Raw genomic sequence first — 15480 nt, 5'->3', positions numbered from 1 at the left:
TTTTGGGACAAACCAGGGAGATGTTAACATGCCTGCTACGAAGTATGGAGGGGGAGGACAGAAATGTAATAAAACAATAAATGGAACCTTCCCAAGGAGACTACAGAACATTCAGTTACATTGAAATTTTGGCTCCAAGTGAACTGGTCACTTCCTTAACAATCTCATACTGTCCTGTCCTTCAGTGCCTCTGCTTTAAGGTTTGATCCTCTTCAAGGGGAGATAATCCTATCAGTGTGTGTGAGAGAAGTAGACAATGAAAGAACTGCTCAATTCCAGCTGCTTTCTACACACAGAGAGGTTAACCCAATCTGGCCCACATCAAACGACTACTTCACCATCCTCCAGGAACTTCTTGATCATCCAACAACCGGGTCCAGCAGATGGAGAAGATCTGCCAAGCCTTACTCAAACAGATTGCACAAATAACACAGCAAAACACAACTATTATTATACAAATGCTCAAACAGATTGCTCATACATTTCTCCCACAAGCAAATGGAGCAAGAATAGGCACACCTACTACAGTATAAACACACAACTCACGCAACTGCTCATTGTTATCCAATCAAATCAACCTTGCACACAGGTCAGCAAAACTAAAAAAAACCTGCTTAACATTAACATTACAACTACAACACACTGTTAACATAGCCACACACAACTCTGCTCAAAGTGTAGGTTGAATACGGCGGAATGGCCTTCCATTGGTGGACTGCCAGAGATCTAGAATTTTCTCTATTTGTAGACAGGGTGTCATACTGTAGAGTGACTGACTTGAAAACGCTCTGAGGTGGTTTTGTATCCCTGCTGTGAGAAATTTGGCCTTAGACAATCTTTTTTTTTTTTTGTACGCTGAGTGCTCTATTGATCACACCATGAGGTGTTACCACGCGACTATATGAATATAACTAAATCACATCATGTTCCTGATAATGATTAAGTCAAATTACTAAAGATTATCTAATCGTTTACTCCTATTTTGGAGTACCTGATACAAACTGTTACCATTTCAGGAAATGATAAATCTAAGGGTGTACTAATCTTTCCTTTTGTTGACTGTTTTTGTATTTGTGTTGGTTCAATTACGTCACCTTAGTCTGTCAATAGCGTTTAAATGATCAGACACCCCCCAAAATTTTTAAGAGACAAAACAACTTAGAGGGTAGTATAGACAAACTACACACAGCACTGCATTCAGAAATCACACCTAATCCCACTACACACATCCCTCACCTCCAAACTACTAACATTTTTTTTGCCAAGATATTCTCAAACCACTCCAAAAAGCATAACAAATATATTCCAATGGTGAAAAAGACTAATATACTTAATACTTACTGCATTCCTCTCAAACAGAACAGAACAGAATGTATAGATAATCAAATTAAATCATCACACACATTATCTCTTTATTCAATGTTTTGCAACACAATTAAAAGAATAAAAAAAAAAAAGTCCAGTCAGCAAAACTGATAGTGAGTCACCTTGAGTTATACACATTGCATAATAACAACACCATTATTGGCTGATTATGCAACGTTAGCTTGTATTAGAGCAAGAGTGATACTAAACAAATGCGTGTAGGTTACTCCCTACTGATATCTACCATATGACTCAAACTTCCCACCCAGCCTGCTGCTATACTGATGCACAGTTATACAGTACAGGGTCCAACATGGCAGTGTGGGAATCCAACAACACATGACCAGATCCATTCTCTCTTCAGATCGCTATTGATTTCCATCCCAGATTTCCCACATCACTGTTCCCTAACCAGCCGCTCCGAAAAAGATAATGAGCCATTGTGCACACTCGGAGCAGGATGATTAGATCTGAGTTGTAGGGAAGAAAGGGGGGGGGGGATAGAATGCCTGATCCCTGCCTGTTTAGAGAATCATTCTTCATTATCAGGAGAGTACAGGGTTACCCTGTGTGTCACCAGGGGCGCTGGCATTGTCATGGCATGGCATTATTCTCCCACTGCAGCGCGACAAGCGTTGCCAACTCGCTCCGTATAGTGCCAATGTTGGCAAGGGGCTCATTCGCATTCACGATTGAGACATCTGTCCAGCCTCTAAAAGATCCTGACTGCCCAGGGAAAAAAAAAACAAACAAAAAAAAAAACAAAAAAAAAACCAAACAATGAATTTATCCCTCTGCTCCTGGACAGTCACTAGACAAGGGTGGGCTTAAATCAAGGTTGACCTTGTCCATCTAGTCTGACTGGAGTCCTTCCAGAAAGTTCTGCAGCTGTGGCTAAGCCTCTCTTAGCGGGTTGCTAATGAATCCCCAGTGAAAAGGACATATTCATTAACGCCACAGGAAGAGGAAAGTAAGAGAGAGAGAGAGAGAGAGAGAGAGAGAGAGAGAGAGAGAGAGAGAGTACGGAATTGAGGGAAAGAGTTCCAAATGTTACCCCGTGGGGTTACCGGGGCATTTACCCTAACCCTGACCCTAAGTGCAGAGAGGGGAATGACCGCAGCGTTCTCTCACTGTGTAACATTTGCCTTCACGCCCACCGCTGCCTGCATTCCACCAAACACAGTCCGAAAAAACCTTCCCATCAGTGCGTGAGGGCAAAAGAGCCAAAGTACATGTAAGTAAGAGACACAGTGCGATGTAGGGGGTCTCTCTCTCTCTCTCTTTTTTGCCGTAAAAACGCCCACTCTTAAACGAGGCTGAATTAAACAGTATGAGGGGTAATGAAAATGTGGCCCTATTTATCTTGGCCATTGGAACATCTGGGAAAGCTCTCTAAAACAATGGGAAGCATTGCAAAGGGGTGTCACTCTTTCCCCTGTGCTACCTCAGGGTCTCGGCCGAATGCGTTTGTCCTCTCCCAACACATAATGGACAGGCCACAAATCATTCAGAGACAACAGGCATGGGTGGCATGAATGTGTGTGTATGTATGTGTGTGTGTGTGTGTGTGTGTGTGTGTGTGTTCGTCCCTCTGGTATTTAACTCCACAACTGGGGCCATTCTCTAGAGTCCTGCAGGACAAATTGCCCAGCTTGGTAGTCTTTGAGGGGCAGTGCTGCGCGTAGAGAAAGGGGACAGGCGTGAAACACAAGGAACAGCCCCATTAAAATTCATCACTTTGACCCCACTGACCTCCCACTACTAAGGGCTTCCACACACACCCACAAAGCTCTGAGTAAGCAGGCATACTGCGCACACACACACACACACACACACACACACACACACACACACACACATACAGAAATATCTTTGATTAAATGAAAAATAACTCACATGGATTCACTTTTGCATGTTACGCTTCTCGATAAATGCTAAACCCTAGAGACATGGTAAAAGGAAAGATGCAGAAACACAAACACACACACACACACACATACACACACACACACACACACACACACACACACACACACAAGCAATCACAATAGCTTAAACGGAGCACTTCTCAACAGGAAAGTGCCACCAGATGCTTCATTGTGCTTAAGTGTTTGTGAGAGTAAAGCGGCGGCTCTGAGGGGAGGTTTGTTTCTGCTCGCTGTATTAAGCAAAGTAAGAGGAGTTATTGTTTCAGGCCAGGCTCTCAACAAATTAGTGCCACCTGTACAAAGAGAGACAAGAAAGGAGAGATTTAATCTGCAACACCCCTGCCCCTCCATCTCCCTTACTCTCACTTTAAGTCAGCGGTTTAAAACCAATCACGACAGATGTCCGTGAAACTGTTTAACGTCCGGGCTTGCCCCGGTTCTCTTAACAGCCATAAAGCCCAACGCTCATTCAGAGCTTCTCAAGAGATGATACTAAAGCACATTCCAACGTGGCACAACATGCGATTTCCTCTAAACTGCCCTTTAACAGCCTCTCACAGCACCATCGATGTTTCCGCAATCAATGATAATCTTTTCAGTACCCCCTTCAACTCTACCGATTCACACTCATTGAGAGAAGATGAGAGAAGATGTGGAGAAAAGATGAGAAGATTCTGAAGAAGAGGATACATAAAGGAGCGTTGGAATAAGTGATAAAATCGATTAGCGTTAACATGCACATTCATCCTGACTGGAGAATTAGCATGTAGAGGCAAGAGAAGAGTAACAGAGGCAAAGGAAGGACATAAAGGTTGAAGAGGAAGACGTCACTGTGCTGTACCAGTTTGAAATGATTCAAACCAAACTGGACTTTATATCGGAGGCTAACTTTGGCTCCGTTGCGTTTTCTTGGACATTGGTGTACTTAGCATTATTTTACTCTCCTCAATCTACAGGGGATAAATAAAATAGCAACATGCTAAACAATATAATGAGGAGCTTGGCCAGCATTTACCTTCAAAAGAATTCTTTTCTTGAAAAAAAAAAAAAATATATATATATATATATATATAAATATAAATATATATAGAAAGAAAGGAAGGAAAGTCATGAGTTTTCTGACAAATGAGGAGGGTTGATATCTGATTCATAATTCACACTGCAGAAAGTCTCATGCAGGTTTAGTGATGTTCAGATCTGATGAGCACAGAGGGAAAGGCCACAGAATGCATGTGAACTCATGGTGCTCATAAAACGACTGGAATCCCTTTATCCCCAGTATCAGGTCCTAGTATCTTTGCACATTATTTTAATTACCTCTATCCACTGTATCATTGCAAGATATATATTTAAACTATTGTTGTTTCATCAAGTTATGTAGATAATATGTTTGCCTACCCCATCTCTATAAAGAGCGGCCAAAGCTGATTCGTAGAGTGCTTTGAGAGAAATCCTTCAGACGCAAACACAGGGGCACATGATCATTCCGGCAATCTTTCACTTAATCAATTGAGTTGAGGGTTGTTTGGTAGGTCAATTACGCGTATCGAAGTCTTGATCAGTGATTAGCGATTTGCGGCGTGCACATTAACGAGCAGCGCAGCTGCACTTCATTAGCGTGGAAATCAATAAGGATCACAGCCCAACAATTAATGATGCTGTAATGCAAGCTTTGACAGGGCAGGACCTGATCCTTTTCACTGAGAGACAGAGAGAGAGAGAGAGTGAGAGACAGAGAGAGAGAATCTCAGACTAACCATACTAGCAGCACAGCTCAGTCCTCGGAACAGCTGACGGCTGACACACACACACACACACACACACACACACACACACACACACACACACACACACACACACACACAGTCAACAACACATCCAATCCATGTTACTGAAATGAAACTGAATGGTAATCTGAATTGAGTGACAGTATATGTAATGGAACATTTCAACATATGCATGTAATAATGTATTCAGGCATTTTTGCTTGTCATAGAAATTTTGAATGCCATCCCACCGTTGCTATGGATAATAAATGACAACACCAAACAGATCAACTGCCAACAACAAATCATCTCTCTGTGTCCCACAACAGATTACATCTTTCATTTTCTCTTGCGGACAATAATCAGGTTGGGGGAAACTCTTCCTCGTGAGGAGTGTGATGGTGACATTCCGTCTCCCTGAGTGTACAGTGTGAAAGGCTCCAGGCACAATACCAACCCGCTCTAAAAGACCCATGATTCATTCTCTGCTCCACCTTTTAATTTGTTTGCACCATTTCTCCTAAATGAAGTGTCCACATCCCACTGGGCAATCACACCCCCACCCCCCTACCCCTCAGGAAAAGGGGGGAGGGGGGTGGGAGGTGTGAGGGACGAGGAGGGAGTTAAAGAAAGTTTCTGAGTGGCTGGGCCCCGGCGACGCGCTAGGCAACCGTCCTGTGGGTGGGCTTTGTGTTCTGATTTTTTACCAATTTTCCCTCCCTCCCTTCCCATCCCTCTAAATGTGACCCCACACCGCAAGTCTTTACAAGGGTGACAGCCCCTCGCAGGAGAACATGCTGCGCCTCTGATAGCATGAAATCGGGAACAAAAGATCCTCGCGGAGGAAAGAAGAGAGTTGCCGAGGCTCGATGTGAACACACACACACACACACACACAAACTACAGACACACACCCTTCTTTCTGCTCCTGCACACAAACAGATGTTGGTCCAGCCCTGTTCCTCTCACAGCTCTGAAAAGAATCCAAAAAGGAGAAATAGGTCCGAAAGCACTGGGCATTGTTTTACAACCCCCTGTCTCTAAGACAAAGCCAGAGCTCTCTTCTCTACAGAGCCAACAATATGGCAGCGGTAGATAAATCACTAAGAGAATTCATGAAGAGAGACCATGAATTCTCAATGTGCCAGTTAATGGGAGCTCTTAAATATGATGGGGATATTTGTAAGTTGGTGCTTTTTACGAATGAGAGAACAGTGACTCTTAATGTCAGACAGTGGAGCTATTTAAAAAGCCCCTGCATGTCAGAGAGTCCCATCTCACAACCCTGTCACAAAGAGAACCACGTCGTCCGCTTCGGTTGGCTTTAACTGACAAAGTTCAAACGGTTAAATAAACAAAGGAATGAACCATTCGCCTAATATCGATTAAAAAATGACAAGTCCTCTACTTTGAATGTTTGTAAGGTTGTATTGAACATGGGGTACAAAAGAATTGATGTAAATGAAGGTGGAGGTGGGGTGCAGCGCTGGGGACGGGGTGTGTGTGTGTGTCTCACAGAAATTGTAAAGGACAGTTTTAAACCCATCAGAGAACAGTAGGGTCAGAGATAGTCCAGCTCTCTCTCTTTCTCCGCAGCAAGCAATGCAGGAATGGTGGGCAGAATGTGTAAACTGTTACATAACCCTCAGGGCTTACAGAAACAACATGAACCCCCTCCCACACACACACACACACACACACACACACACACACAAGCAACTGTGTTACCCTATGCCAGGCCAGTCCACTGCATTAGACAAAAATAGAGAGACAACATACAAACAGACCACTATCTTCCAGGCACAATGAGTCCTTTCTCCTCCTCCGTCCTTTCAGGGCCAATGGAATCAAAAACGCTACTGTTGCGGGTTGTTTTTTTGCCCTCTGTGCTTTTCCAAAAGGCCTGCCACCATTTTGAGAAAGATGGAGGGAAACAAGGAGCCAGATGAGATGGATCTAGTGAATATATTGACTAGCCAGGGACAGAAAAAGTTTCCAGATGGAGGAATAACAGACTTCATCATTTCGAGTGGGTATTTGAAAACGGAAAGTGTCCTTCAAGCTTCTCTAGCACAAATCAATTCGATTCATTCAGCCCTATCATTTCTGTGCAAAGTAAAATTCAGTCAGTAAAAGTTGTTTAACTAACAGCTGAGTGTAACAGTCGGGCTAACAACACTTGTCAAAACTGATCACAGTTCATAAATCATCTAATCACCCAACCAAATTCCAACAAGCATTCAAGAAAAAAGAGAAAACATGGCTGTCATGCTCTGAACTGCAGCCATGTCATATCTGTGTACTGTGGGTAGCAGAGTAAGGGACCAGAATGACCAGTGTGTGTGTGTGTGTGTGTGTGTGCGTGCGCGCGCGTGTGTGTGTGTGTGTGTGTGTGTGTGTGTGTTTGAATCACTCTCCCTGTCCCTGCCTGTCAGTGGTCAGTAACGGAGTGGCGTTTATAAAGTTGTGGGAAATGCTGTGTAGATAGTGCATGAGCGCATCATATTGTCTGGTGATGTAATGCAGTTGGTAAGGTGAAAAAAGCTCTGCTTGGCCTCCCATGTACAGGAGGAAACATGCACCTCACTCCCTCAACTTGAACTACATAGCATTAGTATGACAAAAGAAACTTGGAAAAGATTATGGCTGATTGAACACTCCAAATGAAGAAAAAAATTAAAAAACATGGAACTAATACATGAGACAACTTCTTTATTTGAAAAAAAAAAAAAAAGAAAAAAGAAAGAAAAAAGGACCTTATTCTTTCTTTTGACAAAAAAGTCTGACACGTCTTTTCAGATTACTTTCTCAAAGGGCATGAAGTAAAGGTTAAATCTTGACTTGCTTTAGTTTCAGTCCTGTGATTTCAGCCAATGCTATGAGCTCATCCCAGCTCTCTGACACACTTTAACAGTACAATCCGCTGTAGAAAAAAGAGACTCTGCCCGGCAGACAAAACAGCTTGTTTCTTTTTCTTGTTCTTTCTTTCCCCCGGGGTAGTGAAAGGTCTGTCCTGAGCTGTAAAAGACCAGTGATCACGGCTGTGGAATGCTGGATGCCTGACGGCAGCCAAGAACCAAATGAAAGAGAGACAAGTCTCAAAGAGAATGAGCAGTACTGTAAAGAGGGATTCAATGTGAGCATAAACGAGGGAATAAAGAAAAGAAGCCAAAAAGAAGACAGACTGAGAGAGAGAGAGAGAGAAGGGGGGGGGTATGAGAGTGTATAATAAAATGAGAGAATCTTTTTCACTATACTATTTGAAGTGCCTTGTCACATTGTGAGATTATGGGGTTGTAAGAGAGATCAGATGATAGCTGTAAAATGCCAAATGATTGCTAAAGTGCCAATACGCAGTGGATTTAACACTCTCTGTGTTTTCTGGACACTGATATGCAACACACACACACACACACACACGCACACATATACATATATATATATATATATATATATATATATATATATATATATATATACACACATATACATATATATATATATATTTTTTTTTTTTTTAATTTATTTAACTTCTTTTTCTTTTCCCTCAGCTGTCCAGAGAAGACACAGCACAGCCTAAAACCCAGTGCCACCCAGTGCCAGTTGCTACCATCGCGTCCATCTCCGGCCAGCGTCCCCGCGTGCCACCACGGCCGACCCAGTAACACACACAGACTCACACGCACACATGCGCACACACACACACACACACACATACACACATACACTCTCTCTTGGGGGAGTGTGTTTCAATGAGCAGATGATAATGGGGCCAAGAGGAACAGAGGACAGAGGCTCCTCTTCATTCACGCTGCTTTTATAATTACATCCTGATCAAAGCAACACCCCTCACTTCACTCTCTCTCTGTCACTCCCTTTGTTATCATAGTCTACTAGAGATGGAGGGATGGTGATAGAGAGAGAGAGAAAGAGAGAGGGAGAGAGAGAAAGAGAGAGCAAGTAGGCAGTGTACTACTTGTAATAACACTCCGTGTATAACCTGGATCACATTACATCAACATGTCATGATGATGCTGATTGCATCTGAAGAGTTTATCAAAACATTAATCCTATGCTGAGGTTCTCATTAAGAACTATGGGAACTCCTCTTAATGAAGCAGTCTTCTGATCTTGCCACTAGACACTGATAAAACTAAAATAATCTGCTGAATTATTACGCATCTGTCATAAAAGACAAATAGGGTATCAAAACACTTAATCCTTAATCTCAACAATGACAGAGGTCATTAAACTGATAAGAGATCACAAAGCATCTGTTTTTTTCCACCTTAACGCTACCAGTGACGGTTGAGTCCCGTTGTTCCTTAGGGAGTGCTCTGTACTCTTGACCCCAGATAAGCGTTGAGATAAGTGTTATTGTGTTTGTGTGTGTGTGTGTGCATAATTATGTATGTGTTTGTATATTTTTTTTAAAAGTGTAAAGTTCAGTCTGTATGATCACTAGCGTGATGAGCACATCAACTTGTGTATACAAAATAATCATGTCAATAAACATTGTGTGTGTTTATGTCCTTATCTTTCTCTATGACAACATTTAAATGAGAATGAATGCCTGTGTGTGGGTTTTTTTTGCATGTCCACATATGTGTGCATGCGTGTGTATGTGTGTGCGAGTGTGTGTGTGAACGCGTGTTTGATCAGTATCTCTGGTCTGGTGTACAGTCCCTGTGAACAGCAGAGAGAGAGAGAGGGAGAGAGATCAGTGCTAACCCACTGGCTAAGGGATGGATGATTCCCAAAATAAATTAACCTGATTAATGTCCTGTAGACTTAATTCCACTGCCTGCCTTTTGATTTATGGCAGGCCATACTCACAAATGTAGCATGAAAAAAGAGCCTTTATTGTGTGAAAATGATTTTACCGGTAAACATGGGCCAGCACACCCCCTCTGACAACACAAATCTGTTGCCCTGAATTAACACAGAGCAATGTAGAGCCTGTCATGCATGAGGGTAAACACACGAACACGCACGAAATTACAAGTGCACACACACACACGCACGCACGCACGCACACACACACGCGCGCACGCACGCACACACGCACACGCACACACGCACGCACGCACACGCACGCACGCACACACACACACACACAGACCTACACATACACATAAGCACCCATTCTAACATAAACACGTTTGCTTTCAAACGTACACACACTATCTCTGCACCGCATTCTCTCACTCTCACACACCCTCTACATCTCTCAAATTGTCTCCACACCTCCCTTTCACTCTCTTGTTATTCAAAACACAAGCAACCCTGGCATTTTATGCCAATATACTCTTCAAACCTTGAAAATAAAATATTAGTTCTGCTGGGCATCATTAAAGAACACATCTCCCTCTAAAAAAATAAATTAAAAAAATGAAGTCCATGCCAGGACTGATGTGCGTGCTCCCCCCCGTACGGCCGTATCCTTTGGCTAACTTCGCCATGCCAGACGAAAGCGGCTCGGTGAAAGCAGCGTATAAAGTCCAATTAAAATAAGCACATGTTAAGTCACGAGGACAGCAGATCGAGTCGGTAATTAACCTCTCCGGCCGGCCTCCATCAATCCTTAAATTGGAGCGCAAAAGCACACCATTTTTCCAGAAATTAAATTTACATTCTATTAAGTTTAATTAGGAGGGATTTTAAATATACTCTAAGTCCAAGCACAGAGCCTTCGTCATGTCATCCTCCTCTCTGATTCACTGCCCCTGCTGCTCACCCCCCCCCCCCCCCCCGCCCCCCCCCAACCCACCTACCCCGCCCCGGGTCTTTTCTGTCCCATTCCGTCTGGACAACGGCAAGTGCCTAACAGGTGGGTTACTCCTAAAGCCACTGAAATGTTCATCATCCTCACAAAAATCATTTGGAGAGACTGCTTGAGAAATACAATTTGAAAACAAACAGGGAGCTAAAAGACATCCATAACTTTACATGTAAAGGAATGTTCTTATTTGTTTATCTTTTTAACAGTTTCAATTTATCGTTCTGCTAGATTCCTTTAAGAGAAAAATTCTGCTATTGTGAAAGTTGTGACTTCATGCTTTATTGACCTTGACGCCTGTAATGTCAGCATTACTATTCCGGTACAACAGTACAACAGCCCTGAATGAAAATGAATTGGGACTTTTAGGCTCTACTCCTAATCTATCCACATCTGAATTTAAGATATTTCAGACTTCAGAAGGACAACCAGGTTTGGAACCAGGTTTAGAATTACACACCTGAATGACAATGCCTCACACTCTCAAACTTCCATGCTTTGATTTCTCTCCCTTCCTTTTCACTAGTTCCACTGCTCCCTCGCTTCTCTCTCTCTCTGGTCCTGTGTGGGAATACAGAGACGGGGGGGGGGGGCAGTGCTGGAGAACACCTCCAGTGGACTGAGGCTGGGCATAAGTACCCACGTGGCTGTGTCTTTTGTCCCTAGTGAAAAGCCCTTGCTGAATGGGGGTCAATTGAAGCCAATTCTCCTCTGTCTGACACTATTAATGCTATCCACTACCCCCCCCCCCCACACACCCCCCAACCTCCTGTGTTACTGATCCCACTGCTAAAGCATGCTAGTCATCCGCCACCTTTGTCCAATGCTCCTACAATGACTACGCAGTCTGACCAACCTTCCCCTGATGGGCCTGGTGCATATTGGGAAAATGGGGCATCACAAATATGTTGGTGGTCCTTAGACCTGAGGCTGGATAATGACCGGTGCTACTGAGAGAAAGGTGAGTTTTTTTTTGTTTTTTTTACAGGGATCTTTCATAAATGTCTTTAAAATATAGCAGAGATTAATGAGAGTGAAGGAGAGTATGTGTGAGTGTTTGTCTGAATGTGTGTTTGTGTGTGTGTTTGTGTACAACAAATTTGCTCATGCAGATGAATCCATATTGAAGCCTGGGTAATTGATAGAGTGCAGACAATCTAAAGCAGGTGGGGACTCTAACCTTAACTGTGATTAAAGTGCTAAAATAGTTTTTCAGTTGCTCAGGTACAGGCTTGGTTTGTGTACCCACCACACCATCGCTTTTTTTTTTTTACTGCATGTGGGTCGAAGTGCCTCACAGTAAATCACACAGGTTTACAAGAGCTAACAGTGCACTTTACTGTGCCGGCGATAGAGATGACCTCACACATGTACCACTCTCAAAGCAAACATTCAAGACCAAGAGCAGAATCAGGATCTCACATACAGGAATTTTCTGTGTGTGTGTGTGTGTGTGTGTGTATGTGTGTGTCTGCCCATAACCAGGATTTTTATTAATGCGGCACCGGGTACCGTGTGTGATTGTGTGCGTGTGTCTGTGTGTATGTGTGTGTACATGTATATGTGTGTGTGTGTGTGTAAATGTGAACAGGAACCAAAGCACTGACTTTGTGCTGTCTCTCTGCTGACCAGAGAACCCCCCTCTGTCTTCCGATCCCACCCACCCAGGATGAGATAATCAATTGCCAACACCTGCCTCACCCACAGGGAGGGAGAGAGGGAGGAGGGGAAGGGATAACGGAGAAGCGGAATGCATGAAAAAAGAGAAAGGAGTGCAGTGGAGGACAGAGAGAGACAGAGAGGAGGACACAGATACACAGGCACTACCTTACACAGTTGTGGAAAAGAGGTCATGACCCTGAAACACTCGCAACAGTGACTTCTAAGCACAGGAAACACGCACCCTCACACAAACACACACACACACACACACACATACACACGCACATACACACACACACATACACACACATACACACGCATCCTCACTCTCAAACACACACACACACATACACACACACACACACAGGCAAACAGTGTTCACCTACCACAGAGTAAATGTGAGACACTGAGGAGATGAGAAAGGTAGAGAGAGAGAGAGAGATACAGAGAGAGAGAGAGAGAGAGAGAGAAAGGGCAGATGAGAACAATACTACAGTGGTCAGTGGCAATCAAACAGACAAAAGAAGAGAATGAGATAGTGGGTGGGTGTGCAGAAACAACTTGACATCACCTAAATGGCCCATAAAACAATTCCAATTTTAGCATTGTGAATTTAACACTAGTACTGTAAGAGGTGGGTCCAGCACAGCACCCCTAGGGGCAGGATGGTCAAACTGCAGTCACAGTTAAAAGGATGCCTCTGATTTACCACACAAGAGGAAGTTTTATCTGCATCATTAGAGCTCCACCTCCCATTCAACCACCCCTCCACCCTCCACACAGCCTGCCTCCCCAGGACAATACACTGCACCTCACACACAACACCACCAACCAGGGCATTGTGCCTTTGCGCTGGACTCTCTCATATACACACATAAAAAGAACCCCACACACACACACTCACACACTAACACGCACACACACATATAAGTAAAACTATATTTCTAATGAAAGTGTCACTCACATCACACTTACTTATACAGACACCGCCCTCACCTTCCCTTCATGCACATACTCTAATCAGACACCTTCCCTTAGGTATTTCATGGTGTTTTAATCACCATTTTCCCTTCTCACTATCTCTGGATGTGAAACACTGAATGACAACAAAAGCCTTTAAATGGACTCATTATCACAACGTGCCAGTGTGTGTCTAAGAGGGACATATAGTAAAGAAAGTTCAGAGAGAGAGAGAGAGAGAGAGAGAGAGAGGAAGAGAGAGAAGAAAAGGACCAGCTCTGTAACATAACAATGCACTTGGATGAGCAGTAGGCAAACACAGCTGGGCCATGACTGTGGTGTTGTCAGGAGTAAAGCGTCGTAAATCTGAGAGCTGTAAAGTGGAGGACCGAGGCCAGCGCGGGATTGCATCTTGTCCATATGAACAGACACGGGCCCTCCTTTAAAAGGCTCAGTCAACAGACATGCAGAGATGCTTCAGAAATGCAGAGGAAAACACATCTCGTGAGGATATGCCTTTTTCTTCTCTCTGTGTAGCTGTACTGACAAATCAAAAGCGTAGCTCAGGTCTCATTGGAGCTTAATGGCTTGGCAAACTCCCATTCATTCTCCATGAAGGTTCTTCCCAAAACGCTGTTAAAGTGTCCCATCCACCTGATACCTCCCCCCAACCTCCTCCACCCACACTAGAGTTTCTCATTCACATAACCAAGAGCTTGAACTTTAGAGGACCTAGACGTTCTGGAGCTAGGACAGAGGAAAAAACACTTGATATCTTGAAGTAGCAATGGAACAGACTGGGAGACACAGCTCTAAGTAAACGGACCAGGTGAAGTGTGTTAATGGGAGGGCACACAGATGAACATGTGAGATTGACACTCACCTCAATAACCTGCTTTGAGTCCAACCTAAAGTTGAAGTCACCAAAGACGAAATATGGCACCTTCTCATTCCGCTGGTCTGTGATTCTGACAAGAGAGAGTAGACAGCCAATCAGCAGAGAGAATGACAGATGCATTTGGAGGACTATGCACCGTGGCATACTCGTGCTCAGTGTATTGTTATGAGGTGTACAGCACCACCTAGTGGTAGAGGCATTTACAATGTTAGGAGGTCTTGGGACATTAGCAATGTCAAACAGTATAATGACCATTCAGTGTGGCAGAATGGAGAAGTGTTCCTGTTGATGTAAACTCTGTGTGTGTGTGTGTGTGTGCATGTGCGTGTGTTTGTGCGCATGTGTGTGCTGTGCATGCGATTATGTGCTGCAGAATCTAAAGTCACAATGGAATACATCACAAATGTTCTCTTTAAGAAACACAATGCAAAACATCTAAAAGCCTAAGAACTAAAGCCTGTAATCGGTCTGTGTATCCGTGTATTTTCCAATTATGTGCAATTACTCATCGATGTTCATCCAAGTATCAGAAGGCACACATACACACATGCACACATACACACATGCACATGCACACACACACACACACACACACACACCCCCAAAGACGATTCATAGAGTCCAAACTAAGGAGTCGTGGCCCGATTCCAGAAGCCTGAAGGTCCAGCATTCTGTTACATCTTTAAAAAAAAAAAAAAAGAAAAAAAAATGCACCTAAGTGAGAGATAATTAACTCATGTAGCTAATCATTTACACAGAAGGGAGAGGAAGGCCCTGCTCAGTGGAACCAAGATAAGAAATTAGGCAGAGATACCCTCACGTCTTTGTGCGATTAATGAGACAAGATGCTATCCTGGCTAATCGCTAGGATAAATCTCCAGCCCCACTCCCACCGCCTGATAACAATATATTTATGGGGCCGTTTAGTGGCGGTCTCCCTGGCAAGCCCGGTCCTCGCCCAGCCTCATAAAGCAATGGCAGCCAGTGCTGCTGTCCTGGAGGTACACACAGGTGGAGGGAGTACTCAAAGCCCAGCACAATACGTGTCTCTGGGGATAACCCCATCTGAGTGTGTGCGACTTGGGTGTGGCGTTTTGGAGGATGGGGTAAAGGGCAGATGGG

General features: G+C 43.7%; 1 protein-coding gene across 1 annotated transcript in view; it reads right to left on the bottom strand.

Moving 5' to 3' along the window:
- inpp5a (inositol polyphosphate-5-phosphatase A) overlaps positions 1-15480 on the bottom strand; it is a 113701-nt gene that overhangs the window by 21962 nt on the left and 76259 nt on the right. The window contains exon 9 of the mRNA XM_030771387.1: positions 14344-14428. Within this exon, the coding sequence (XP_030627247.1) occupies positions 14344-14428 (85 nt within the window). The remainder of the gene's footprint in view (positions 1-14343; positions 14429-15480) is intronic.

Source organism: Chanos chanos, chromosome 4 (genome assembly GCF_902362185.1).
Source record: "Chanos chanos chromosome 4, fChaCha1.1, whole genome shotgun sequence".
NCBI lineage: Eukaryota > Metazoa > Chordata > Actinopteri > Gonorynchiformes > Chanidae > Chanos > Chanos chanos.
Note: the sequence above shows the minus strand (reverse complement) of the source record. Positions and strands in the feature narration are given on the sequence as shown.